Genomic DNA, 27,008 nt, shown 5'->3' with positions numbered 1-27,008 from the left:
ACAGGACTCGAACCCACAACCTCCAGGTCCCTGAAAAGAGACCCTTTTGAAATTTGGCAATCCACATAAGATTACATAGGCGATCCACCACAGCACTTACAGAGCACTTTTTGTTGAACCATCAAGCATTAAAAATAATTAGGCAGAAAAAGCTGGCACAATGATCTCACCCATGGCTGAAAAGAAATCTTTAGAAAGCTAGCCTAGACAGTAAATAGTGGCTAAATAATCTAGAAAATAAATTACAGGTTAGCCTCTGCAAGTTCAGCTTATATTTCTTCCATGACTGAAATTAATCAATAAAATCCTAGTTTATGTTTAGTACAATTTCTTAACAAACTATGAACCAAAGTCTAAGGCTCAGATACCATCAGCAGTAACGATTTTATGAATTCTGAATAATACGTTAAAAAAATTAATAAATAAAATAAATCAATCTTGACTGAACAGTTTAGAGCTTTATGGAGCCAGGGCCATCAGTTTGTAAATGTACATGGGGAATCAGTACTTACTAATGTTTATTATGGGGTTCCACTATTGAGATTATATATTACCACTGGGGAATGTTATCCGTTATGCTTCCTGGGCGTTCCTGTAAAAGTATGAATATGCTTCTGTTGATCCAGAAACCCACAGCCAGACTTCTGATCAGGAAGTCTGATCATATCAGACTGATGCCATCAACCCTACTTATTTATATATACACAGTGTTTGTACAGGTTTTATGTTAAATTAAAAGGAAGAAACCTCATTTGGTAGCAGTCTACAGCTGGAAAACAGGACCAGAGGAAAATTTGCTTAAATTCCTGATCCAGCTGAAGTTCCATGGCATGACCTTCCTTGCCTGCTCCATGCATTCGAACTACAGATAAGGCATCACAAATATAAAAGAGAAGCTGTATATTTAACAGAGTAAGCATTAGACGAAGCCGCAGAGGAGAACAAAAGTCAGTTCCTTATTCAAAACACTCCCTCACTCCAAAAGATAAGGACTACTGCACAAAGAAATGTCACAGAAAGAATGATGCAGGCTTTGGCATTCTGTGAGATGTTTTTCCACAAGCAGTCCCTCTGCAAACAAAGTCAACTCCTCACAGACAGTCACCCGGAGGAAACCCACGCGGACACAGGGAGAACACACCACATTCCTCACAGATAGTCACCCGGAGTGGGAATCGAACCCACAACCTCCAGATCCCTGGAGCTGCGTGGCTGCGACACCACCTGCTGCGCTACCGTGCTGCCCTAATTGGTGATGTGTTGGGCCAGCCTATCACACTTATACAGCACCTTTCTAGAAACCCAAGGATACTTTAAAATCAACACTGCAGAGAACGCCATTCCATTCAACATTTAATTTCCACACGCACACTGGTGAGAAGCAGAAGCCAAACCCACACAGCATACTCTCAACAAGAAAATGACCGTCCAACCGAAGGACTGCATTGGACACTAGGGCTACACCCAGGAGGGAATACTAATCGAACACATACAGACATTCATTCACATACACAGTCTTTCACTCACACACCATAACATTTATTAGAGAAGCCAGTTTTCTTTGTGAAATGCATGCTGCCATTTATAGGTATAAACCCTGCTTGCACTCTGTTTGTCTCATAAAATGTCTCATGCAAAGTTTAGGTGAGTGAAACACAAATAAGCTGAGCATTATGGTGATAATGGTCTAAAACACCAGAAGTTACAGATTACAAATTTCATTTAGTTGTCCATGATTAATTAAACTAGCAAAAATTAAGCGTCAAAAGCCTTCTTTTACAGTGACCAGTAGAAATACAAAAAAACTTTTCATTATATATGGACGATTCCATATAAATATATTATCCCCCTTATGCAATAGGGTACATATATTTTATCTCCTAGACATGGAAGCAAAGTGGTAAAATAATCTGATAAATTCTTTGCAGTTAAAATTAAAGAGGAGAAAGCTGCAAAGCCCCCTACAACCAGAAACTTTGAAGTTGAGATTCCCACATTTGGGAATTCACAAAGAACAGCACATCCCTAGAGTGCAATGGTCTCTGACTTACAATAATCTACTCAGGCACTAAAGAAAGAACCTCTGGTGCTGCTGGTATGAAAACAGGATGTGAATAACAGCAAAGAGGAAGAAGAGCTGGGAGGAGTCAGTTCAAAATCTGCAGTCGGGCTGTTGGGGTCTACAGCATGCACTCTGCTGCATGAACAATAGGTATAAACCAGCCGAAATGCCATGGTTTATTGTTTAGTCTTCTGCACATTTAGGCCTTTCGATATTCTAACTTTTCCACCTCGTCTGAGCATGAGTTTTTTTTTTTTCCCCAATTCAGGTCTCAATGCACATTTTAAAAATGTGCTAAAAAAACAAAAACGGAATGAATTATTTTATACATACACTGATAAATGAGCCAAAAAATAGATAAGCGCATTAGTATTTGCTATTTTATCTTATTCTCAATATTATTCCAAAAGGTTGAACACTATTATACATAATCCAATGACTGCACAGACGTTACTACATTTGCACATATTTAGCAAAGAACAGATTTATCTTCAAAATTGTAATACTGTCAAAAAAATTCATTTTTAAATGCTGAAAAAGACGTACAAATTCGAGTGCAATTAAAGGAGGGAGGACAAGTCTGAATGCTAAATTTTACATTAAGAGGGACTTTGAATGAACAGCCAAAAAAAAATTCAGGAGCACTAATGACAGTTCTGAGTAAACAGAACTGAAAAATAAATAAATAAAAAAATCCAAACATCTTACCTTGTGACAGATTTCTGTCTTCACCTCCCTGAGAGCTCGTTCTGAGAACACACAGCCGCAGGTCTGGAGGTAGCAAAACCTGAAAAGTCATAATAAAAAAATATTTTACTACTCCACACTGTGCAAAGCTTAAAAGTCAGTAATAAGGTGACCTCTTTTGTATTAAGCAAAACGGATTTAAAGAGCAATCCCTTGATTTTTCAATATGACTACAAAATAAAAATGAATAATAATAAATTAATAAAACCAGAGGCCTTTTTTATAGACATCTGTATATACATAAAAGGCCTATTCACATAAAATATCAGGGGGGGGGGGGGGGCACAATGCAACTTTTAACAGGAAACTGGAAAGTTCACATCAATCTGATGCTTTTTTTTTTGTCTCAACCCTCTGAAATCTGAGGTGACACTGATGGGCAAGAAGAAACGGAGTAAGAGCAATGATGAATTGACCTTTTTATTAAGCACTACAGACACTTTTGAGTCACCAAACCACCTACCAATGTGTGTTTTTGGACAGTGGGAGGAACGAGCCACACAGACACAGGGAGAACACACTCACAGACAGTCACCTGGAGTGGGACTTGTACCCACAACCTCCTCTCATTAAAAAATAATATATTTTCCTTAACCTCAGAATTCTGTTCTATAAATTTTGTGTTCTGCTACAAACAAGAGTAAAGAGAAACTAGGCAAGCCTAGTTTAGCTGGACCACCATTAGCCTTATAGCCATTTTCAAATAAGTTTTTCTGGCATTTCAAAACCAGGAAAGGCCAAAATAAATAACCTTGTCATTGGAAGGTCTGGAGAAGCTTTGGTGCTTCATACAGTGGTATGAAAAAGTTTGGGCACCCCTGATAATTATCATGATTTTCATTAATAAATCACTGGCTTTTTCGGATCAGCAATTCCAGTTAAACATATCATATAGCTAACGAACACAGTGATATATGAAAAGTGAAATGAAGTTTATAGGATTTACAGAAAGTGTGCAATAATTATTTAACCAAAATTAGGCAGGTGCATAAATTTGGGCACCCTTGTCGTTTTATTGATTTGAATACCTTTAGCACTAATTATTGGAAAACAAAATTTGTTTTGTAAGCACATTGACCCTTGACCTACATACATGGGTGAATCCAACTATGAGAAAGGGTTAAAGTGGCCAATCTGAAGAGTGGCAACATGGGAGCCTCAAACAACTCTCAAATGACCTGAAAACAACATTGTGGTTTAGGGGAAGGATACAAAAAGCTCAGAGATTTCAGTTGTTAGTTTCCACTGTGAAGAACATAGTGAGGAAATGGAAGACCACAGGCACAGTTCTAGTTAAGGCCTGAAGTAGCAAGCCAAGAGAAATTTCATAAGCAGAGGCTAAGGATGGTGAGAACAGTCATAGTCAACCCACAGACCAGCTCCAAAGACCTACAACATCATCTTGCTGCAGATGGTGTCACTGTGCATCGTTCCACTATTCAGCGCACTTTGCACAAGGAGATGCTGTATGGGATGAGTAATGCAGAAGAAGCCTTTTCTATGCACACGCCATAAACAGAGTCGCTTGAGGTATGCTAAAGCACATTTGGACAAGCCAGTTTAATTTTGGAATAAGGTGCTGTGGACTGATGAAACTAAAATTGAGATATTTGGACATAAGGAGCGGTATGCATGGCGGAAAAAGAACACAACATTCCAAGACAAACACTTGCTATCCACAGTAAAATTTGGTGTTGGTTCCATCGTGCTGTGAGGCTGTGTGGCCAGTGCAGGTACTGGGAATCTTGATAAATTTGAGGGTTGCATGGATTCCAGTCAATATCAGGAGATTCCTGAGAACAATGTTCAAGAATCAGTGACAAAGTTGAAGTTGCGCCGAGGCTGAATACTTCAACAAGACAATGACTCTAAACACTGCTCAAAATCTACTAAGGCATTCATACAGAGGAACAAGTACAACATTCTGGAATGGCCATCTCAGTCCCCAGACGTGAATATTATTGAAAATCTGGTGTGATTTAAAGCGGGCCGTCCATGCTCCGAAACAATCAAACCTGACTGAACTAGTGATGTTTTCTAAAGAATAATGGTCCAAATTACCTTCCTCCAGAATCCGGACTCTCATTGGAAGCTATAGGAAGTGTTTATAGGCTGTTATTTCTGCGAAAGGAGGATCTACTAAATATTGATGCAATTTTTCTGTTGGGGTGCCCAAATTTATGGCTGCCTAATTTGGTTTAAATAATTATTGCACACTTTCTGTAAACCCTATAAACTTCATTTCATTTCTCAAACATCACTGTGTTAGTCAGCTTTATGACATATTTAACTGAAATTGCTGATCCAAACAACCAATGATTTATAAAAAAAAATCCTGAAAATTATCAGAGGTCCCCAAACTTTTTCATACCACTGTATCAATGTCTTTGTTTACAATAATAACAAACTATAAAAATAGTTTATCTTTTCAGTTGCTGACAGTATGTATGATCATGGAAAGCCTGTTATTTTCTGTTCATACAAAGCTACAAAAGTGAAGCACAGTGCTGAGATGACATTAAAGCAACTCGTTTACCAAAAAGCAACAAGATAACATTTAAGTTTTTGAACGTTTCTAAAACCAAGCACCATAACATTTCATCAACCAAGTATTCTGTACTTGATAAATGAACAGGGCATCGCTGGGAACTAGATATTTATAACTGACTTACATTTCTCTAAGGGTCCGACTTTTAACACGGTGCTGTAACAAATTCAGAGCCTTGTTTATTTTGAGTAAGACCTTTTTGAGTAAGAGATTTTGTCTGTTTTCATGTAAAGTTAAACAAAAAGCAGTGCAGATGTAATTTTCTTGTCAGAAAATCAGCAACGGTGAGATGTGTCCGTGTATTTGTGTTGTTATAGGGACAGACAAGGTTTCTGTTTGTTGGGTCAAAAGAGACTATGATAAATATAACCTCAACAACGTTCAACACATTTCTGTTCAAGGCTCCAGTAAAACTTACCGTGGTGGATGGTGGACCTACAGCGCTGAAGTGGGGTGAGTGTGTCCCAATTCAGCTCTCAACACTCTGAACCCTTGAACACGCATTTTTAGGTCCTAAAAAAGTACTTGTCCAGAGAAAAGAGGACCTCTGGTCACTGAATGGTTGAATGGCTGAACTAACAACAGAAGGTGTAGTGACGCCACCTTATGTTCTCTCTGTGAAATATGGCTGAATAACAGCTCCTACTCACGTAACATTAAGTGTCAGGCAGTCAGTAAACACATATGCCTCTTCTAGACCGGTCTGACAAAAAAGAGATGTTCTGCGCTGCTGTCTTGATGCAAATTTGTTTGGTCTGCAACCATGGCAATGGAGCTGATTGGTCAGCCTGTTTTTAACGCATTTGTACAATGCAGAACATAGAACAGGTTCAAGTTGAAAAATTGTCTCAGTGTCAATCTGTCATTTTCTGTCTCTGTGTGAAAGGCTCCAATACTATATGGCCAAAGACCATAGAGACGCACACACAGCACCTGTCTTGTGTAAACTGTTCTGCAGTGCTAAACGGTAATGACCAAACATACTTTTTGATTTGAATCATTATATAAAGCTTCATTTACAACCTTTTTGCTGCTTGACATAAAACAAAATTTCACACTGTTATAATTTTCCATAACACTTCTACCAGAGTCAGATTATATCTGCCAAGTATGTTGTGGGTGACATTTTCTTAAATACATATTGCAGTGTTTTTTTTCCCAGTATCATGCATTCCTAATTCACATTACTGCTAGATGTTATAAGAATTATTTCAGAAGCTCCATTAGACTAAATACAACAATTAAAATTCCTATAGATTTTCTTAAGCACTTTGTCGTTATAATCATTCTGAACATTATTTTTTTTTTTACATTATTGATGCAGTGGGTGGTTTGGCTACTCATGTAATGGGCTCTATGAGTAACCGTAGCTGGCTGCTGATCAGATAATAAACGGCCACAACAACCTTAGGGTGTAGCTGTAGGATTGGAACAATACATTTACATTTATGCATTTGGCAGACGCTTTTATCCAAAGCAACTTACAAAAGAGGATCTAACATTCAAACTACAGCACAAATTATACAAAATACCTTACATTGAGTGCAATATGCCAGGAAGTAATAAGTGCATTAAAGAAAGACATTCAGTGCAAAAGATACTCTCAGACATGTTGGGTTTTCAAGGATTTCTTGAATGCAGAGAGGGTTCCTGTTGCTCTGATAGTGCTTGGAAGCTCGTTCCACCAGCGTGGTACCAGAGATGAGAATAGACTTGACTGACCTCTACGGGGGGTTGGTCGTGTTAGTTGGCGCTCCTTTGAGGAACGGAGAGGGCAGGCGCTAACATATGGTTTTAAGAGTCTATTGAGGTAGATGGGAGCAGAACCAGTGAATACTCTGAAGGCCATCATTAGTGATTTAAATTTGATGCGAGCAGCTAAGGGTAGCCAATGCAGCTCAACTAATAGGGGTGTGACATGTGTTCTTTTAGGCTGGTTGAAAACCAGGCATGCTGCAGCATTCTGGATCATCTGTAGCGGTCTCACAGCACAGGCCGGAAGACCTGTCAGGAGGGCGTTGCAATAGTCAAGACGGGACATTACTAACGTCTGAACAAGGAGCTGTGTTGCATGTTGAGTTAGGCATGGCCTAATCTTCCTTATGTTGAATAGGGAGAAGCAGCACGATCAAGCTACAGCGGTAACGTGATCTGCGAAGGTCAGCTGGTCATCAACCATGACATCCAGGTTTCTTACAACCTTGGTGGGAGCCACTGATACGGACTCTAGCTTGATGCTGATGTTGTTGAGAACAGCTTGCTTGGCTGGGAGGACCAGCAGTTCAGTTTTGGATAAATTCAATTGGAGGTGATATTCCTTCATTCATGTAGATATGTCAGAGAGACAGTCAGAGATTCAGGTTGCCACTGAAGTGTCACCTGGAAGAAAGGATAAATAGAGCTGTGTGTCATCTGCATAGCAGTGATAGGAGAAGCCGTGCGAATGTATGATTGGGCCTAGAGAGGTGGTGTACAAGGCAAAGAGGAGGAGACCCAGCACTGAGCCTTGGGGCACACCTGTGGTGAGGTGGTGTCACGCTGATGTTTGTCCAAGCCATGACACATTGAAGGATCGTCCAGTGAGATAAGACTCAAACCAGGACCCATGTCAGTAAGTTTGTTTAGTAAGATGTGGTGGTTGACAGTATCAAATGCTGCTGATAGGTCAAGCAGGATGAGAACTGAGGACTGACCTGTTGCTTTGGCATCTTTAAGAGCTTCCATTACTGACAGAAGTGCAGTTTCCGTTGAGTGGCCGCTCTTGAAGCCAGATTGGTTAGAGTCAAGAAGGTTATGTTGGGAGAGGAATTTTGTTGCCTGCTTGAAGACAGCTCTTTCAATGATTTTAGACAGGAAGGGGAGGAGAGAGACTGGTCAGTAGTTCTCTATTATAGAAGGAGCAAGAGAAGGTTTTTTGAGTAGAGGTCTTACTTAAGCTTGCTTGAAGGTGTTTAGAAATGTTCCAGAGGTTAGTGAAGAATTGATTACATGAGTGGCTGCGGACACAATGTATGGAGCTATGGTTTGCAGTAGGGTGGTAGGAATGGGATCCAGTGGAAAGGATGTAGGATGGCCGCCTCTAAGACGATTTGATACCTCTTCTGTGAGAGGAGTGAAAGAAGGGGAGGAAGCAGAAGGTATAGGAGGATTCGAAGGGAGAGCTGGAGGCTGTGTAGAAGGGTCAAAAAACCGGCTGCTGACTGCAGCAATTTTGCTGGTGAAGAAGTCAGCAAATGCGTCAGCAGTGAGGTTGGTTGCAGGGGGTGGAGGTGGAGGGTTCAGTAGAGACTTGAAGGTTGAAAACAGCTTCCGGGAGTCAGTAGCATTCTTGATTTTGTCTTGGTAGAATTTCTTTTTTGCAGAGGTGACGTTTGATGAGAAATTATGAGGAAAAATTATAGAAATTATGTGGTAGGAATAGAGTGGGGTGGACCCCATGTGAAGCTCTAATGGATTGGCACAGGATATTTTACATCTTATCTAGTGTATGATTATAATTATTACCACCACCATCATTGCTTTCATTATCTACTATTATTACAATGAGTATATTGTCAATAATTGGCAATAATTTGTAGGTAATTTGACCAGAGGAGAATAGGTCCTCCGTTGTGAGCCTTGGTTCCTCTCAAGGTTTCTTCCTCAGCTTTGAGGGAGATTTTCCTTGGCACTGTTGCCCCTTGGCTTGCTCACCTGGGGGTTTTATGTTTCATATTAAAACTTTTGTCTTTACTGGAATTCTGTGAAACTGCTTTGTGACAACATAAGTTGTAAAAAGTGCCACACAAATACATTTGACAGGAAATTTGATAAAAACAGGACAACTGAGACTTCTTACTTATGTTTGCCATTCATCTCCAGTCCCACAACAGGGCAGATGAACATGGAACAGTGCATATCCTCATAGCGGTCCCCCTTAGCGTTCCTCCTCTCTCCTTCCCACTCTGGGTTATCAGTCAGATTCAGCTCTTTGACATCCTTTATACATTAAAAACACAAAAACATCAAGTATATTAAACTAACATCTTAGGACCACCAAAATTATTAATCCTGTCTATCAACACTTTATTTTACAGGGGAGCTCTTGGCACACATACATCTAATTAAAAATCAATGGTTGCTACACCTGCTGCTGTTAACATGTTTTACTCAACTCTTGCAGTGATCTGAGAGTGAAATTTTCTGCTTTAAAAACTAAATCAATGGATTTTGTTAGGTGTTACTGTGGCACAACAGTTACTAAGCTTTTGGGTTTAACCCTAAGAACCCTATATATATAGCTATTTTGCTATGCCGTTTTTTTGTCAGTGCCTCTTTCAGTTGCATTTAAACAGTAATTATGTGACATAGCCATATTCAATATGTTGTTTTATTTTCTAAAGAACCTTTGCTATTCAAATATGTAATCACTTGAGGTTTTCATGCTGACCGATAAATCAATTTTTCTATAAATTTGTCATGTTTTGACCAAAATTTTACCTAAAGCCTGCTTTTTTTTTCATATTTCTCAATGTACAGCCTTGAAATCATACTCCCACATCGGATATCTATACACAGATTGTTAGTGTGAGGTGTCTGTTAGTTGAAAACATAAGCATTTTTGATTCTAATTTATTACATGTCATATTACTGTGACAAAAAATTTGTAGCATCAGACGGACATATTTTTCTTGATATTCTAAGCTCTGGGATGTATGACTGATAAAGTTCTGACAGTCACAGCAGGCCCAGACTTTCAGGAATTTAGTTCAGGGCAAATATGTAAAATTTCCCAACAAATAAAAAACATTTTGGTACTTTGGCAGTTTTCTCAGATTCTCAGATGCTGATAATATTTACAATTATTATTATTATTATAATCTTTTTTAAAAAATGATGAAATAATACTTGTTTATTTAGAATACACACAATAAAGAATTACTTAAGCTTTTTAGTTTACGTTTGTTGATCTAATGCAGTGTTAATTGATGTGAAACCTACAAAAACCTTGAAAAACTATAAATCAATAATAGGAATATGTTTTTGCTGATGACTCATATTTTTCTGCCCAGAGACAGCGTGGGTTGACGTTATGTGAGTCAAAACGAAACTGAAAGTAAACACCGTCTTTCTTGTCCCTTTGCAGCGTCTTCATTTCTGATTATAGCGAATATCATTAGAATCTTTCATGACAAGAGCATAACACACAGATTTTGAAGGAGCGCCTTGATTTTTAGGTGGTTTTTCACACTGGATTACTCACAGAGGCTTCACAGCACCGCCATGAGAGCGTTATTTTTAGAAACGGTAGGCTCTGCGCTTTCTAACGGTATACGGAGCTCACAGACGCATTCAGACATTCAAGACTTACAAAGCTGGTTATATAAGTTGTGTTTTTCACCCCGCAAAATGCGGGGCTCGGGTTTATTAAACCTTGCCTCGGGAGGAGTTTATATCACCCGTGGGGAGTCATATAAAAACATAGACTCACCTTAATGCCACGTATGTGTGAAGCAACTTCTACATTTGGTCGTTCTGCAGATTTATCCAACAGATACTCAATGACAGCATCTTTATTGTACAGCCTGTAAAAAGAATAATTTAAATCATAAATAATAAATGCATGTGTCCCAATACATATGTACATACAGTGTATGTTATTCAGTACTTCACTAGTTTTTAGACCCGTTACTGTTTTACTTCTCATCATAGTGTAGTTTCCTTTTCTGCACTTACTTTTATTTGAGTCATTAGTTTACTCAAGTACTACTCAAGTACAGCACTTTTTCCTTCATGCTGATTTAATCTAATCTACCCACACATCTGAACTTCACGGTCTTACCTTCCAAGTTCACAAGCCACAATCGGACGCCTAAGCTTCTCTTGACTCAGGGCACAGTACTTCCATTTGGCAGCTAGCTCAGCATTTTTGTCAACCTGAAATACACACGTTTATTTATTATTTTTTTAAATACTTGTTTTCTGACCACCTGCTATTCTGTCAGACTCTAGTAAATGTAAAGTAAATTTTTCTATACTTCCACCACAAAACTGGATCTGTGGGTTTTTTCCACTGTAAAGTTGTAGGGAGATTAAAAAAAAAAACATTAGAAATTACTTTGCCACAGAATAAAAAAATCCAGGAGATGTGAAAAACATCTAGTTTAATAACATGACAATGAAAATCAACTATAAGCACCAAGACGACCTAATGGGACTCTCTGTATTCTCTGTGTATCCCGTGTAATAAAGTATTCACTAATGAGGATGAGTGCAATCTGTAAAACTATAGTACATTAACATGAACAATTTCACCACGGTGGCGCAGCAGGTTAGTGTTGCAGTCACACAGCTCCAGGGACATGGAGGTTGTGGGTTCGCTCCGGGTGACTGTCTGTGAGGAGTGTGGTGTGTCCTCCCTGTGTCTGCCTGTGAGGAGTGTGCCTCTGGGTGCTCCGGTTTCCTCCCACGGTCCAAAAACACACGTTGGTAGATGGATTGGCGACTCAAAAGTGTCTGTAGGTGTGAGTGAATGTGTGTGTGTGTGTGTGTGTGTGTGTTGCCCTGTGAAGGACTGGCGCCCCCTCCAGGGTGTATTCCCGCCTTGCGCCCAATGATTTCAGGTAGGCTCTGGATCCACCGCGACCCTGAACTGGATAAGCGCTTACAGATAATGAATGAATGAATTTCATATTAATGTTTCCTCATATTTTCACAAAGAAAAACACGCTTCGTTTGGTTGTGCAAAGACATGTGAGTAACTATACACACCTGTGACTGGAGAAAATCTAATTATTGTACTTCAGCAAAACCGTCGACCTGCTGCTATTCCCCTAATTACTAACTCTGCGATCCACCTTAAAATGCATTTCTGACAGACTGTAACTCTAGCACCATTTAAGGTGGAATGGAGAAGTAAGAAACCAATCAGTCAGGTAAAGGCGAATATCACATCGGGTTACAGTCTGGATGGAAAAATATTAACTACAAACAAGATCTTGTATAAATGTAAACACTTTGTTGAAGGTTGGAGGGTAAACCAGCGCGGAAATGTTATATTATTTTCATGTTAGCAGACATAAGCTAGCTACACAGCTAACGTTAGCCAGCCATATAACACAAGGCAAAACGGGCAGTTTAGTGTCATACAAATACCAAAACAAACTCTTTTTTATACTTAACTTTCATATGAACACATAAATATCAAAACAGTAAAAGAAAATGAAACAAGAACCGTTGGTTTCCCTTAGGGTCAATAGAATTTGTAAAGCAGCGCTACATAGTTCATTAGATACTTTGATCGCACACAATCAACGTTTTCGACTAAAGTTTTTAAACCAAATGACAAACTGAAGGATATATAACAACAGGGTATTCAATAATCCAGAACATAATCACGATTAATGAAGACTCAGGTGCCTATCAAAGCAAAGCAAATCCCAGCTCACAAAGCAACCCCATGGTTCTGTTTAGTGGACGGTACCTTCTCTACTTTCTTGGGCCCTTTAACAAGTTCGTGTCTTTTGGGTATAGTTCCCCCATCGCAACCCATGTTGTAAAGATTATGAAGACTTTTATCGATGTTAAAACAGAAGCAGCGCCCAGGCGACCACAACCAGGCAAGTCAACTCGTAAACAATCGAGAAAATCTCACAAAGAGGGGTCCTGTTGGTTCTCGAGATCAGGATCTAGGATGTCGCCACCGTGTGTTCGATTAAATGAATTATGTATCTACATTTGTTAATATATTCTGAACACTAGATGGCGCCAAAGAATATTTATTCCTTTACAATCAGAATCACTTTATCTCGCTAGTCATTGTTGGACATAGGCTGAATTTGTATTTGGGAGTGCACACATGTATCATGTAATATACAAAACAGGCCAGACAGACTAACATGTTTTAAACTAAGGGAATCCCGAATATAAATAAAGAGCAAAAAAAAAAAAAAAAGACATGTGCAAGGAGCTAAAGTGGACGAGTCATATTTGTTTATATGCAGATGATAATATGTTGTGTATGATAGTGTCTGCATTCATTCCTGTTCTGGAGCTTAGCTGTAATAATGAATGTAGGGCAGGAACACACACGGGTGTGAGTGTATGTGTAAGTGGCTGAGTGAGTGTGTGATGCCCTGTGACGGACAGGTGCCCTTTCCTGTGTGTATTCCTGACCTACACTCATAATTAATGCTTCACTCTGGACTATGACAGCAATTGTGTTCTGTAAAGTGACGAAGCTCCAGCCAATATATTTGGGTTGACAAGTAATATTTAGTCTTTATAAAAATATAATATAAGGAAAAATATAATTGATTATATATCAGAAAAAAATAATAAAGAAAGGTAACTGAATATACATTTGCTATTACAGCAAATTCCCTTTGAACATGCAAATGGATCAGACACAGCAGTGCTGCTGGAGTTTTCAATGCTACTGCTGGACTGAGAATTTAGCCAACTAAAGGATGACCTGTACACACTTTGCAGCGACAAATGAGCTACTGTCTCTGACTTTACATCTATGAGTTGGACCAATGAGGTAGGTGTGTCTAATGCTTTTCACTGACAGAAACAGAAATATGTAAAGAATTGGATCTCAGACTGTTGTGCAATACAGTAGTGAATAGTTCCGTGTAAAGTGCAATTGTTTGTTTTGTTTTGTGTTGTTTAGCTTTGTCTGAATTTAGTTTGAGTTTAATAGGAAGAGTTAAATAGTGTACTCTCAACCAGGAACACCTGTCCACCTTGAGGACTACATCCAGCACTAGGGGGCTCACTAGAGTCAATCAATATCTGGGCATACACACACACACACACACACACACACACACACACACACACACACACACACACACACACACACACAAACATTCATTCACAGACACACTCAGTTTTTTTATTTATGTATTTTTTAAGTTGTTTATCTAAAACGTAAACTCAGTTAAATGTTAAGAGGACATTACTTGATACGTCCTTCACTTTTACTTCATATACATATTTGTTCCTGTAATATTAATGGGAGACAAGGAGTACCGCTTTTGTGGAACAGGCACTGACACAACAGCCAGGAGAATTTGGTTAAAATGATAAGCTGTTCTGAATGAAGCTTCCCAGAATCGTTACACGTCGATTTCGTCTCACCCTCAACAATGAATAGGGATAGAAATGGTTAGTGACAGGTCACTACTCCAGTTTTAAGTGTGAGAGATAAAAGTTTTCTTGAGTGCTAATAAAAATCTATTTCCTGAGCTTCCCAGAGAAGATGATTGGTTTAACATCGATGTGCTCCTCGCAGTGCCATTAGTTTGTACAGACGACTTTATGGAAGATGATTGATGTGCTTGAATATACTTCAGGCTATTAAGCTAATAGTTAACGATGCAGTTACCCAAATTTCTGCTGTGATTATAGCAGTGGGTGTGATGTGAGTTATTAGATCGTGCAGACGTTTGACAGATAAATAACGTGGGTTGTAGATCTTCATTAAGTCATGTGATCATGGTCAGATGTTTATAATAGTTAGAGTGTCTTTTAAGAAAGTTGTGTAAGTCTGTAGACAGAAACTGGATGCTTTTACCCCAAAATCAAAGCCCTAAAACTTGACCTGAGTAAACCCAGGGGATGCTTATTACAGCCTTTCTTTGAAAAGAATAAGCGAACTATTATATTTATCCTTTTCACGCAATCAGAATTCATGCCGCACAATGTAATGGAATCGGCTTGAACTGGCCTTTGAACCTGGGGCAGGCATTAGCTGCACTCATCAGGCCTGGTGCGGCAGCGAGTCAAATGCATTTAGCATCTCTAATTGGGCAGGCAACTCGCTGTTTGTACTGGCATGGATTTCTCCCAACCAAAAGAGGCTCCAGCTACCCAAAGGAGGCCAGAATTCTGGAAACCTGAGGAATGCAACTTTTCTTCTCTCTGCTTTCTCTCCTCTGAAGCAGGAAGTGAAGCATACCGGGGACATTTTGGCAGAGCAATGTGGTATAGAGATCATACAGCACGTTCGGGGTTAAAATAATAATGGTCCGACAGGGGAAGGGAAGGCATATCTTGATTCACTTTCAAAAGGTAGTCCATCAAAACACATACAATGGAGAAACAAAAACGTGAGACCGCTTAAAAATGGGAGTCTTTTTGCGCCCGATTAAATTTGAATGCACCTGGAGCACTATTAGACCAATCTGTCAGTTATAATGGCTGGAATGGTAAATCTCTCTCTCCACTCGAAGGGTTTCTAGACTTGTCTTTACAAATTGAATAATGCTTATCATAGTGCAGTGACTAAAACTCACTGAATGGCTGTTTGAAATCAAGTCTAAGGCAATGGTAAGATCTGTTATTACCATATACCATGAATTAATTTATACATAAACATATATATAAATGTAATTTGCATTAAACCAATACATTATGTGGAGGTTTTTCCAAATTACAAAAAGTTTATCACACAGATACATCCAATTTATACAAGCCCTTTTACCCTGATCTTTTCAATTTTGTGTTTTACCTGCTGTAACACACACACACACACACACACACACACACACACACACACACACACACATACATTTATTTTGTGGAAACTTGTCATTAACATTTCTGTAAGTGCTACGAGCTTAACCCTAACTAAACTTTAAAACATGTTCTAACCTAATAATGCAATGACACACGCACACATAACAATAAGAGATTGTTTAATAGCATAGCGTCAGTGTCGGAGTTAAGTAAAGAAGACATATATATAACAGACAGTTCCACTACAACTGAATGTAAAATCACATTTTAAGTAATGCATGCTTCCACACAAGTTCCAGTTTTTGGTCCTTTTCAAGAGTGGAGCTTGGTGTTCTTCTCTTTCTCTCAGAGGTGATAGATTAAGTATCGTTAATCTGATAATGATATTTATGGTGGTCTTCCTCATCCTGCATGGCTGAAAATCTTAGTAGTTTAACCTTCAGTTCTGTAAACTCTTGGATTTTGAGCCATAGGGAAAATGTATAAATGATCACTGTCTGCTGAGGAACCCTACTCTACTGAGAGTTATTCTTCCTCCTCTTTGCCCTGTTTAGACTGTAGTGTCTTGTAATCATTGCTAATTAGTTGTTTGTGTGGCTAGTGTTCTGTATTTGTTTACTGACAGTTTGCTCCGTAGTCTGCTCCTCTTTTGTATTCACATGTTGCACTGCGTTCTGGAGAACTATATTCTCCTTCTCTCTCGTCACACGCTTGTGGTGAGAAGGAGTGACAGTAAAGCTGACTGATAATGCATGAAAGGTTAGGACACTAGTTGAGTAGATCAGAACGTGTCATGGTTCTCTTCTCCTGCTGAAAGTGCTTTTACTCTCACAGGGTCTCGCTTACTCTTTGATATGAGAAACTCGAGCCATGACTAATTTTTATTTTCTATGGACTCTTGGCAGAAGTCAAGTAGCTCACCAATTTAATTTGGCCATCTGCTCCTAAAGTCATCCCTTTGCATCAACATAGCCCCTGAAACTTGCCCCAGTGCAATCTGGGTAATGTAGTCTTTCTCTATTATTTTTTTAAATTATTTTTTTGTTTTGTAATGGAAAAACTTGATGTAATAAAATGGAAGGGGGCACCCACCCACAGTGTTTTATCAAGTATGATCACCCACGGTGATAATACACTTCTTGTTCCATTTTCCTTGATTACGCCTGATTCCTGAGCTCCACCTGACCTCACTCTGGGTAACAGAACTCCAGAAGATGTTTTCCACCGCTCGAGAGGAGCAGTAATTGGCAGCATCTATGGAGCTAACGAGGGAAGCCTGAAGGCCGAGAGTCAGGGGGGAAAACCCAAACCTCCACATGTGCAGGAGTGGAACAAACCCCCCTCCAACCCCCCAAAAAATGATTGCTGGCTGCTTGGCCCTGGTCGGCTCTCGTTAGGCTGAAGGGGGAGCAGAGGGCTCCTGACAGCTACTTGGCTTGGGTAGGGGTTACCCACGGAGACAGGGACATACCTGTGGCTATCCATGTGCTGCTCGGGCACAGGGGCATTGCCACGCAGTAGCCGCGCCAGACCTCGTCTTTATACAAATTCAAATAATAACAGGCCTCTCTTGCCTTCAGGCTGCATGCTGTTGCATATCAATGAGCTCCAGCACTTTGCTTTTCCACATTTAGGTGTGTGTGTGTGTGTTTCTGGGAGGAAGGGTCTGATGTTGGGGAACTGAACACAGCCGTGTGTGTGAGCACTAAACCTGAGAGCTGCCTCCACCACTGCCAGGACCCGTCTGACCAGGAAGTTTTAGAGACCCCATGTGACTGAAGGCTCCTGTGTCACTCACACCCCCTTAATACACACACACACACACACACAACTATGCTCCCTTTTGTTTATTTACTGTGGTGCCCTGTGCACATGAAACCACATCCCTGTTTCTTTAATTTTCTTTCAGAGATCTTTGAAATGAGCTGCTGCTTGACCAACTCTCTCTCTCTCTCTCTCTCTCTCTCTCTCTCTCTCTCTCTCTCTCTCTCTCTCTTACTCTCTCTCGCTCTCCCGTTCTTCCTCTCCTCCGTTCTCTCGCATATGTTTCTCATAAAGTCCTGAGCGTCTGGCCTTGCATAAATGTTTTCGGTGTGTTCCTTTTGGGACCAGCTCTGTCTTTACTGCACGAGCTAATCAGCTGTAAATTCTGTTTTAAGAAGGAAAGGAGAGGGAGGGAAGGAGTTAACCCACCGAGGCCCATTGCACAATAACTCTCTCAAAGGAGAGAACTAGGGTGGGAGGAGGGAGGTTGGGGGTAAAAAGCAAGAGAAAGAGAGAGAAGAAAAAAAAACTCTAGGGTTTGACAAATGATCTAATAAAGGGGCAGAAGTATTGCAGGCTGGGCGCCTGTTGAGAAGAGGAAGTGGCATGGTAAATATATTTAAAGGCCGTCAATAAATTTGCAATGTGGAATCAAGAGTGTCTCTTATACAGAACACCATCAGGAGGTGTATTGCATTACCAGTGTGTACTCATCTCAGACTGTGATTGCTAGCTTTTAGAATACAACAATGTTTAAACTATCAGGATATTATTATTATTATTTAAAAATGGCAGGCTTTTTTGGATTACTCTGAGGTGGAGTGTGAAATCCAGGCATCTGAAGGTATATTTTGGGAAAAAAAACACATTCACCTTGTGAGACACTTGCTATGAAGGAAAATTGAATTCACTCATTAGTTATTTTGGTGAAACTACAGCATATTCACACCCTTCATCTTACCTTAGAGCACACTGTCCCCTAGTGACTTCACTGTCACCTATAAGTAAGATTTGAATCAGCATGTGTTCTACTGGGCATCACATGAACATTACTGTCCCTGGTAATGGACCATATGCTGTAGATGCAACATTCAGAGATGAGGCAGAAACCGCTGTCGACCATTGCTTTAAGTAATCAGCTTTGGAGAAAAAACAATCTTTCTTATATTGCAAGTGCAGTACAAATTGCCCTTGGAAGTAAAGCTAGTTCAGTTCACTCACATAAACAAAACTTAATCAGGAGTATGCTTCACTGGGTTTTCCTGAGCGCACTTTGTTATTACGCTGTGTTGTTGGCAAATGCTTGGTTCTGGTTTTTATGATATGTTTTGTTATTTAATATGTTGAATGATGTCATTGTAGACCAAAAATGTCTCTTTTATTCAGCACTCCATGCCATCTTCTCATGCCTGAATCATCCAGTGATGATTTTTCTATGTTTATAAGGCAATGGTTTGGCCAAATTTTAAATGAAAAAGTTTTAGCTTTGACATGTTTGATGTCTGAAGACTGGCTCCCTTGGCCTTAAAGTCAACAAATAATGCAAGTTATATCCCTCTGTTCAGCAGTGTGCAAACGGCAAGACTAAACACGCTGTGTCAGGTTGTTAAGTAAATTTGACTTAGACTTAAATTAGACTTGCCTATGTTGTTTATGACATTGCGGTGGACTGTCAAGGAGGGGTAGATGTCATGACAAATATACATCCATACATTTTCATGATACAGATAGGTATTGTGATATTTATAATGTGACATGATTTACTATGATGATAAATATCATCATATTACACAAGCTGTTATCCAGGATTTCTCCATTACTGGGCTGTGTACCCTTAACTTGGCCTTGAGGCACTTCTTTTTCAGAGGGAGTGCTGGTGGTGGGTAGTGGGCTGTCCAATGAACTTTGACCAAAGGAAAATAAAAATCAAAGGAAAGAATGAAATATTAAATCATTTTAAATTCATTCATTCATTCATTATCTGTAACCGCTTATCCAAGTCAGGGTCGCGGTGGGTCCAGAGCCTACCTGGAATCATTGGGTGCAAGGCGGGAATACACCCTGGAGGGGGCGCCAGTCCTTCACAGGGCAACACAGACACACATTCACTCACAAACTCACACCTACGGACACTTTTTTGAGTCGCCAATCCACATACCAACGTGTGTTTTTGGACTGTGGGAGGAAACCGGAGCACCCAGAGGAAACCCACACAGACACAGGGAGAACACACCAACTCCTCACAGACAGTCACCCGGAGCAGGAATCGAACTCACAACCTCCAGGTTCCTGGAGCTGTGTGACTGCGACACTACCTGCTGCACCACCGTGCCGCTCCTCATTTTAAATTGTCAAAGAATAATAATAATCTTAATTACTTCATTTAAATGTTAAGAACTTTTGCTGTGGAAAAGAACCTCTGATCGATCACAGTGGCCCAAAATACAGAGACAAGATCTGAGATCAAACAAGTGGCAGAAAGTAAATCCAGTCTAGTTCAGAACATATCATAAATAAACCGCAGTGTATATGCATTCCACGTGTGTGTAAATTGTTCTCAGCAGGGTCCTGCACACACCTCTCCACTGGCTGTGTTTCTGCACATGGGGCTTTTGTCTATAAAAGTCACTGGTGCTCTTTTTCCCACACCATTCATCCTGCCTTGTTAGTCATCAGTCTATTAAACCTAATTTAAGCAGTTCACCTGTGCTGGCCGGGGGGCAGTTGTTTCCTGGGGATGACCGGGGTTGAGTGATGTGTTGATGAAGTAAGGAAGATGGCTGGAGGTCAGGCCTGTAGACACATGCTCTGACACTCAGAGAACGGAGTGTTTCATTAGTGCAGATAAGAATGGAGAGCTGCAGAGGGCAGAGATGATTGAGAGGTTTCATTTTCTGTGCTTCTCACAGTCTGCCTGTCGTTCTTTGTTTGTCCTACTTTGGGGTTTTGCTTTTAGCTTCTTATAGTCCATCACAATCAAGAGCAGATTATATGAGTTCATTTTCTCTCACATTAAAAGTCAGCAAAAATATATCAGTTTGTTTCTGTTATCCTTTTTCGGATAAACATACATTTAGATATGCAAATAAGTCATTATCTACTTAAATATGCACCAAGACAAACACACCACTCATGGGAATGTTGTCATTAGTAATAAGCAAATACATAGATTTCATATTTATCTATTCTTTTCAGAAAACATTTTAGTTTAAATCAGAAAAAGGATCGACAGCATTAAAACTGTTTATTTCTCTAATATCTTGCCTTAAAAGAACATTCCAGTATTCAATCTTTTTTTTTTTTTTAATCTTCAGCATCGCAGCATGTGGTCATTTACCACAGACAGTAATTTCCTTGTGCTCAGAAAAGAAGAGAAAAACACACTTAAAATATCATCTACCCATTGACTTCTGCTATAAGTGTGATTCGATGCTTTTGGTTTTCCATTCTTTTCTAACTACAGGGAAATTGGCTGTGGTAATTGACCGTGCCACAGATGCAGAGATCAGGTTGGAAAGCTGTTTAATTTGTACTCGTGTGTTCAAGGTACTTTCAGAGACAGAGAGCTTTAGCAACGGTAACTCTATGTTGAGGCTTTATAGGCTACAGAATACAGTGAATGAAATTTTGTCATTATAAAATAGCCATGTTATTGCAGATAAACCACTGCCTTATTCCAGAGTGACCAGAGTTTTGAATGAAAATAAACCCTGCATTACTGCAATGGGTGTTCACCCAGACACAGATTTCTGACCAGAGAACAAAAACAAAACAGTGCAGTAAATTCAATTTCAAGACCTCCCTGTCTTCACACTTCAGCAGGAAAACACTCGCGTGTTAATTCACCATTTTTCCCACCCTAGCGTCTGAGCACTTCAGAAACCCAAATACGAAACGGTGTGAAATAGATAAAAAGAGCCCAAACAGTGAGGTTAGTGTCTGAATATTTGGTCCACTGGAAAGTCATTAGTAAAACTAGCATAACTGTGGTCTGAAGACATTTCGACAACGTCTGATGCTGGCACCTTACTAGAGTCATTTGTGAAGGCATTTCCTAAACTTAATGATCCATGTGTGTCTATTGATCTGTGAATTATAAATGTCTTGCTACCATACCACGACATCACCACACACACACACACACACACACACCTTCTCAGAGCAGATCAGAACAGAGGATGTGAGCTGTTTCCTCGCATTAAGCAGGAGGTTGAGGACATTCTTGCTCAGTGAGCCGTTACGCCAGTCCCTTTCTTTCTCTCCTTTTTTTCTGTTTTTGTTAAGCACTGGGAATAACGTCACACCTAATCCACTGAACTTCGCCTCTGCCTCCCAGCTGCCTTCCAGCTCCCAGCTCCGAGATACTGTTTCATTAGCTCTGGCCTGAGCAGCAGCCATGCTAGCAGTAGCTGTGGATCTGCAGAATGGAGGTGGGTTTTCTACACTAACGTTCCTCCAAATTCCTGCTGATAAGCTGAGATCTTCTGGAAGGCCTCATAGTGAGACACAGTGACCAACATCCAGTCCTTTTCAGCACCCATGTCTTTGAACTTTTCCTTTTTTCTTTGCAATTTTCCCTGTCTTCATCTTCATCCCACTCTCCACACTCCTGGAGTGGCTGCTTGATTTCTTGGCTCCTTATCCAAGATTTCTTCGCTCCTCTACTCTCTTTAAAGGCCTCATAAATGGTTCCTGGCTCTAGGAAAAACCTTGAGTTTGGAGAGATTCTAAAAACTTTAAAAGTCTTTCAACCTCGGACATCTCATTTAAAACAGCGGATCCTACAAGAACAATCCATTAAACTGCTCATGAGGGAATTAAATTTTGGTTCACTGCAAAGACATTTATATTTTAGCTAACCACAAATGTCGTTATGCGCTACCGTCTCCGTAAGGCGAATGAGAACTCAGGGCTAATCTTCAATGAGAACAAGAGACAAAGAGATGTGAAAAGATGTTTCTGAGTTAATTTAATTTAATTAATTAACAGGACTTTACAGGTTTTATACCCGTGTTAAAATATTCTTCAAAGCAATAATGCTCTGACTAGCTTATGTTAGCTTTAGCATTAGCTTTGTTAGTACATCTGAATTGGAAGTTCATGCCACTATATTTATTTATGTAATTTATTTATTTATTTTTGTTGCTATTTATCTTTTATAATCTGCTGTAATGAGTTTGTAAAAAGTAAGTGTGCTTCCAAATTTAAGAGCCATGAGCTAAAAAAGAGCAAAAATTTTGATTATTTTAAAGAAAACCTTTCCATCCAATATTCTTCTTCTTCTTCTTCTTATTGGTCACCATAAGCAACAGTAAAAATCACTTGCAATGCATCCTAACCCAATACATTACTTAAGCAAGCACACACCATACCCTGACACCTCACTAAATCAAGCCAATGTCACTTCCAATTATTGTCAACTTACTCCTTGCCTCGACAGGGGAAAGCCAGAGTCTGAGGTTTCTTAACCACAGTCAAGCTATAGAAACCAAACTTTTTTTTCTTTTGCCTTTGTATCCTTCACTTAAGAGCTCTAAAACTTTGAAGCTGTTGAAATGCTCTTGAAAAGATTTAAAAGAGTTCGCAATGACACAAACTTCAAATGTTTCCGCTTGCAATGGTTTTTGTAGTCTGTTTCTTGTAGTTGTTGCATGCTTTTCAGCCTCTGTCTCGCACCCTCTGTCTTTCTCTCTAGCTCTTTGCACTTTCTCTCTCTCTCTTTCTCTCTAGCTTTTGCTCTCTCTCTCTCTCTCTCTCTCTCAACTAAGTGCAAACTGCCTTTGCGGTTGGTTTTCTTTGGCATGTTCCTCAGGTTTGTGGTTTTATGCATAAGCAGATGCTCAGGGCATCAAGGCTGTGCATTTCTTTCAGTCTCACTTAATCCAGCTAAAAACAGGAGTGTGAGTCAGTGTGTTTCTTGACGTGATGAGCTTTCCCCAATCAAAGGCATTCAGGGTTTCCCTTATAACAGCTGACCTTCTTTGCTTTTCAACTCACTCTACCTGCCACGTTTGTGTGTGTGTGTGTTGTGTGTGCTCTGCCTTCCACTCTAGAACAACTGTTGTATGTTATGTTAAAGCTGCTAATTTCACATTTTGTTTTAGCTACTCTTATAATTTAATATAACTGTATTCTTATAAAGCAAAGTTGTAAAATCATTTTTGAAAGTAGAAATCACAATCAGTTCCTATATGTCTTTCAGAAACATCTGAGCTAAGGAAATATTGCCACTGTTGAAAAAATTCTCTCTCCATTTGTTGACATTGAATAAGCTATTCTTTACATTTCATTGTGTTTCTAGGGCAATATACTGAAGGCATTTTTTTGTTCTTTCGCTTGTTAAGGTGCCATTTTGGAGATATGTAATTTTGTAGAAAGGGATATATATATATCCCTATAAATACACACAACTTATGGTAGCAGGAAACATGCAGGACTATGGGCAGAATAGTGCTCTGAGTGATAATGTAATATAATAGATTATATATTGACCTTTGACCTCCTGTTTAAATGAGATTTTATCAGTTGCTTTTGATTCTTTGTTGGTTTGTATGCCTCTATCACCTTCAGTTCCCCTGAACCCCTGAGGCTGTTGTCTGACATCTCCAGTGCAGAGCTTTTAAACTCTGAGGTCTGCTGTTTGCTCCCGTGTTCATCGATTAACTGCCCACTTGCTATTCAAAAACAAATAACGCCAACTTCCCCTGGAATCCAAGTCAAAACAAGCGTCAGGCCGAGCATGTCCGCAGCACCCCGGCCAAATCAGCACCAGATGTCTCCTGAACCGTTCCTCCTTCACTCTCCTCTCACCTCCCCTTTTCCTCTGTCCCTCCTTCCTGTCTGGAATTCCACATTCCGTGTGGATGGGGCTGTGTGGTGGCGGTGGTGCTGCGGGCACCCTGGAGGCCTCCACTATTGACGATTTATTTAGTGGGATTTTGAGGTAAGCCCTTATATGTTCCTTCTTATCAAGGCCGAGAAACGAGCCCAGGCTACATCACATTTCAGACCCTCATAAACCCACACACATACACACACGCAAAGCCAGGAATTCATCCAAACCGAGGGGAAACTTTCCCAATCTCCCAGCATTCTCCACCTGCATGCCTCAGCGCAAGTCTACTCTTTGAGCCGCAGCCAGACTCTGTGTATCTCCGTGAGGGGCGAGCGAGACTGAGCACGAGCCCCAGCCAAAGAGGCAGCAAATCGGCCCCCTCAGCCCACCCAAAAATCATCCAGAGCCCGCCTGTCGACACACACCATTCACACTGTTCCCTCGGCCAGGGAGAGAAGACTAATTTACTTTTCCACTTGAGTGCAGTAGGAAAACAACTGCCCTGCAGTGACTAAACAAAGCGGCCACTCCAGAGATGATAGCAGCTCTTCTGAAGGCTCTCTACCCTCAGTCAGTCTATAAGTCAGGAGATATTTAGTGAGAGTACACACACACACACACACACTCACACTGTCAGACTGTGTGATAGAGAGAAAAAGGCAAAGCCTCCCAATATTGTCTTTAAGGCTCAGGAGTGACTCAGGGCTCCACTATGAGGCCGCTGAGACTTTCAACAAAGCGAATGAGTCAGAGTGTTTGAAGTCTGAGAGGGGTTGATGGCTTTGGATTTATGACTTTCTCCCCCCTTTTACACCCCCTTCTGCTCACATGTAAAAGTGGCCACTGGTAGGCAGCCTATTGTAGAGGCACTGTGTATTGATGACAAGGCATTAGGTGGATGAGAGTTTGTGGCTTTAGTAAGTGAAATGGAATACCCTTACAAGGGGACACAAAGACATCCAGCCTCTTTTAAAAATGCTTGCATTATTACAGTACTCTCATAAATAAATAAATACATACATACATAAACGGACAGCACAGTGGCTCTGCAGGTTATGCCACTCCAGGGTCCTGGGGTTGTGGGTTCAATACATGTCTTGGGTCACTGTCTGTGAGGAGTTTGGTGTGTTCTCCCTGTGTCTGCATGGGGTTCCTCTGGGTGTTTCAGTTTCCTCACATAATCCAAAAACACATGCTGGTAGTTGGAATGACTGAGTAAAACTGACCACAGGTGTGAGTGACTGGGTGAGTGTGTGATGACCCGTAATGGCTCTAAACCACTGCAACCCTGAACATGATGAAGCAGTTACATTAGATTAATAAATGACACAAATAAATAATGCTATTTTTTTAATTGATTTGTAAATGCTGCTTATCATTTTGATTAACACTAATTTTACAGAGATCCATTTTCATATTTTTCTTTATTGGGCCTGTCTTTGAGGGCATTTTTAATGAAGCTGCCACAGTGTTGTAGTCATTTGCCACAGTTGGGCTTTCTGCATTCTTCCAATCAGAGGGTATGGATTGTGGACGTCCATTCCACTGGGGGCTTATGATGGGGGACACTTGTGGGAAGGAAAAGCTCTCATTGCCGGGGATCAGCTTGTGTAAACATTCAGGTTAATGAAGCTCACTGCCCCTAATCCCCTCTTCCCCACTCAACCCCCCTTTTCCAGCTTAATCCAACTGCACAACCCCAACCTGTCAATCAACTAGCCCTAAGGTCTATGTGTGTGTGTGTGTGTGTGGGAGAGGGAGAGAAAATGTGTGTGTGTGTGGCTGTTTGTCCACATGTGAGCTCAGGGGGGGTGCATCAAGGGTGAATTCTGGGCCCAAGTCTTGCTCGGATCCAGATGAGGTCTAAGAGGTGCATGCTTGTGAGTGAGTACACGACTCTAATCAACTCCACATGATGGCGGTTTCCACTGAGACTTTTCAGCAGCACCAGAAACACTTACATCATGACCTGCTGCTCCGGGCTTCAGACTCAGGCCATTTATGGGGAGGGTAATACGCCTTTCATGCCACACATGAGGACAAAAGAGAAAGACATCTAATGTGCCTGAATGCTAGCATTACTGTAACAAAATAAATATGCCCTCTGCTCAGTGTCACACATATAGCACTATTCTATAATGTGCGAAGTGGGGTCTTCATATTTTACTGTTATAGCACTGGGTAGATTTTCATATCAAGAAAAGAGTATTAATCATGATACAGAAGTATTCTATTAAGAGTTTCCTCCAAAGACACTTACTGGTGTAGTGTGGTGTGGTGGGTTTACCCAAGCTGGGAACCCTAAACAAACATGTAGTGGGCAGCAGTGTTATCCACTGTACCAGCTGTCCTCTTGTGTTCTGTATTTTGTTTTATGTATTTGATGGCACTGTGGTGCAACAGCTAGTGTCACTCTCACACAGCTCTAGGGTCTTGGGGTCCTGGGTTCGATCTTTGCCTCAGGTCATTGTCTGTGTTTGGTGCGTTCTCATCCGTGTTCATGTGGTTTTCCTCTGTGTGCCCAATTTTCTTCCCACAATTCATGAAGA

The 27,008-nt window shown here is 40.4% G+C and overlaps 1 protein-coding gene across 1 annotated transcript in view; it reads right to left on the bottom strand.

Moving 5' to 3' along the window:
* rtf2 (replication termination factor 2) overlaps positions 1–13,023 on the bottom strand; it is a 33,581-nt gene extending 20,558 nt beyond the window's left edge. Inside the window, exons 1-5 of the mRNA XM_066666677.1 lie at positions 12,820–13,023; positions 11,179–11,273; positions 10,828–10,921; positions 9,196–9,335; positions 2,771–2,849 (exon numbers count right to left, since the gene is read on the bottom strand). Of these exons, the coding sequence (XP_066522774.1) occupies positions 2,771–2,849; positions 9,196–9,335; positions 10,828–10,921; positions 11,179–11,273; positions 12,820–12,888 (477 nt within the window). The 5' untranslated portion in view covers positions 12,889–13,023. The remainder of the gene's footprint in view (positions 1–2,770; positions 2,850–9,195; positions 9,336–10,827; positions 10,922–11,178; positions 11,274–12,819) is intronic.
* Positions 13,024–27,008: the final 13,985 nt, after the last annotated feature.

Source organism: Hoplias malabaricus, chromosome 3 (genome assembly GCF_029633855.1).
Source record: "Hoplias malabaricus isolate fHopMal1 chromosome 3, fHopMal1.hap1, whole genome shotgun sequence".
Lineage (NCBI taxonomy): Eukaryota > Metazoa > Chordata > Actinopteri > Characiformes > Erythrinidae > Hoplias > Hoplias malabaricus.
This window is presented reverse-complemented; position numbering and strand designations above follow the sequence as displayed.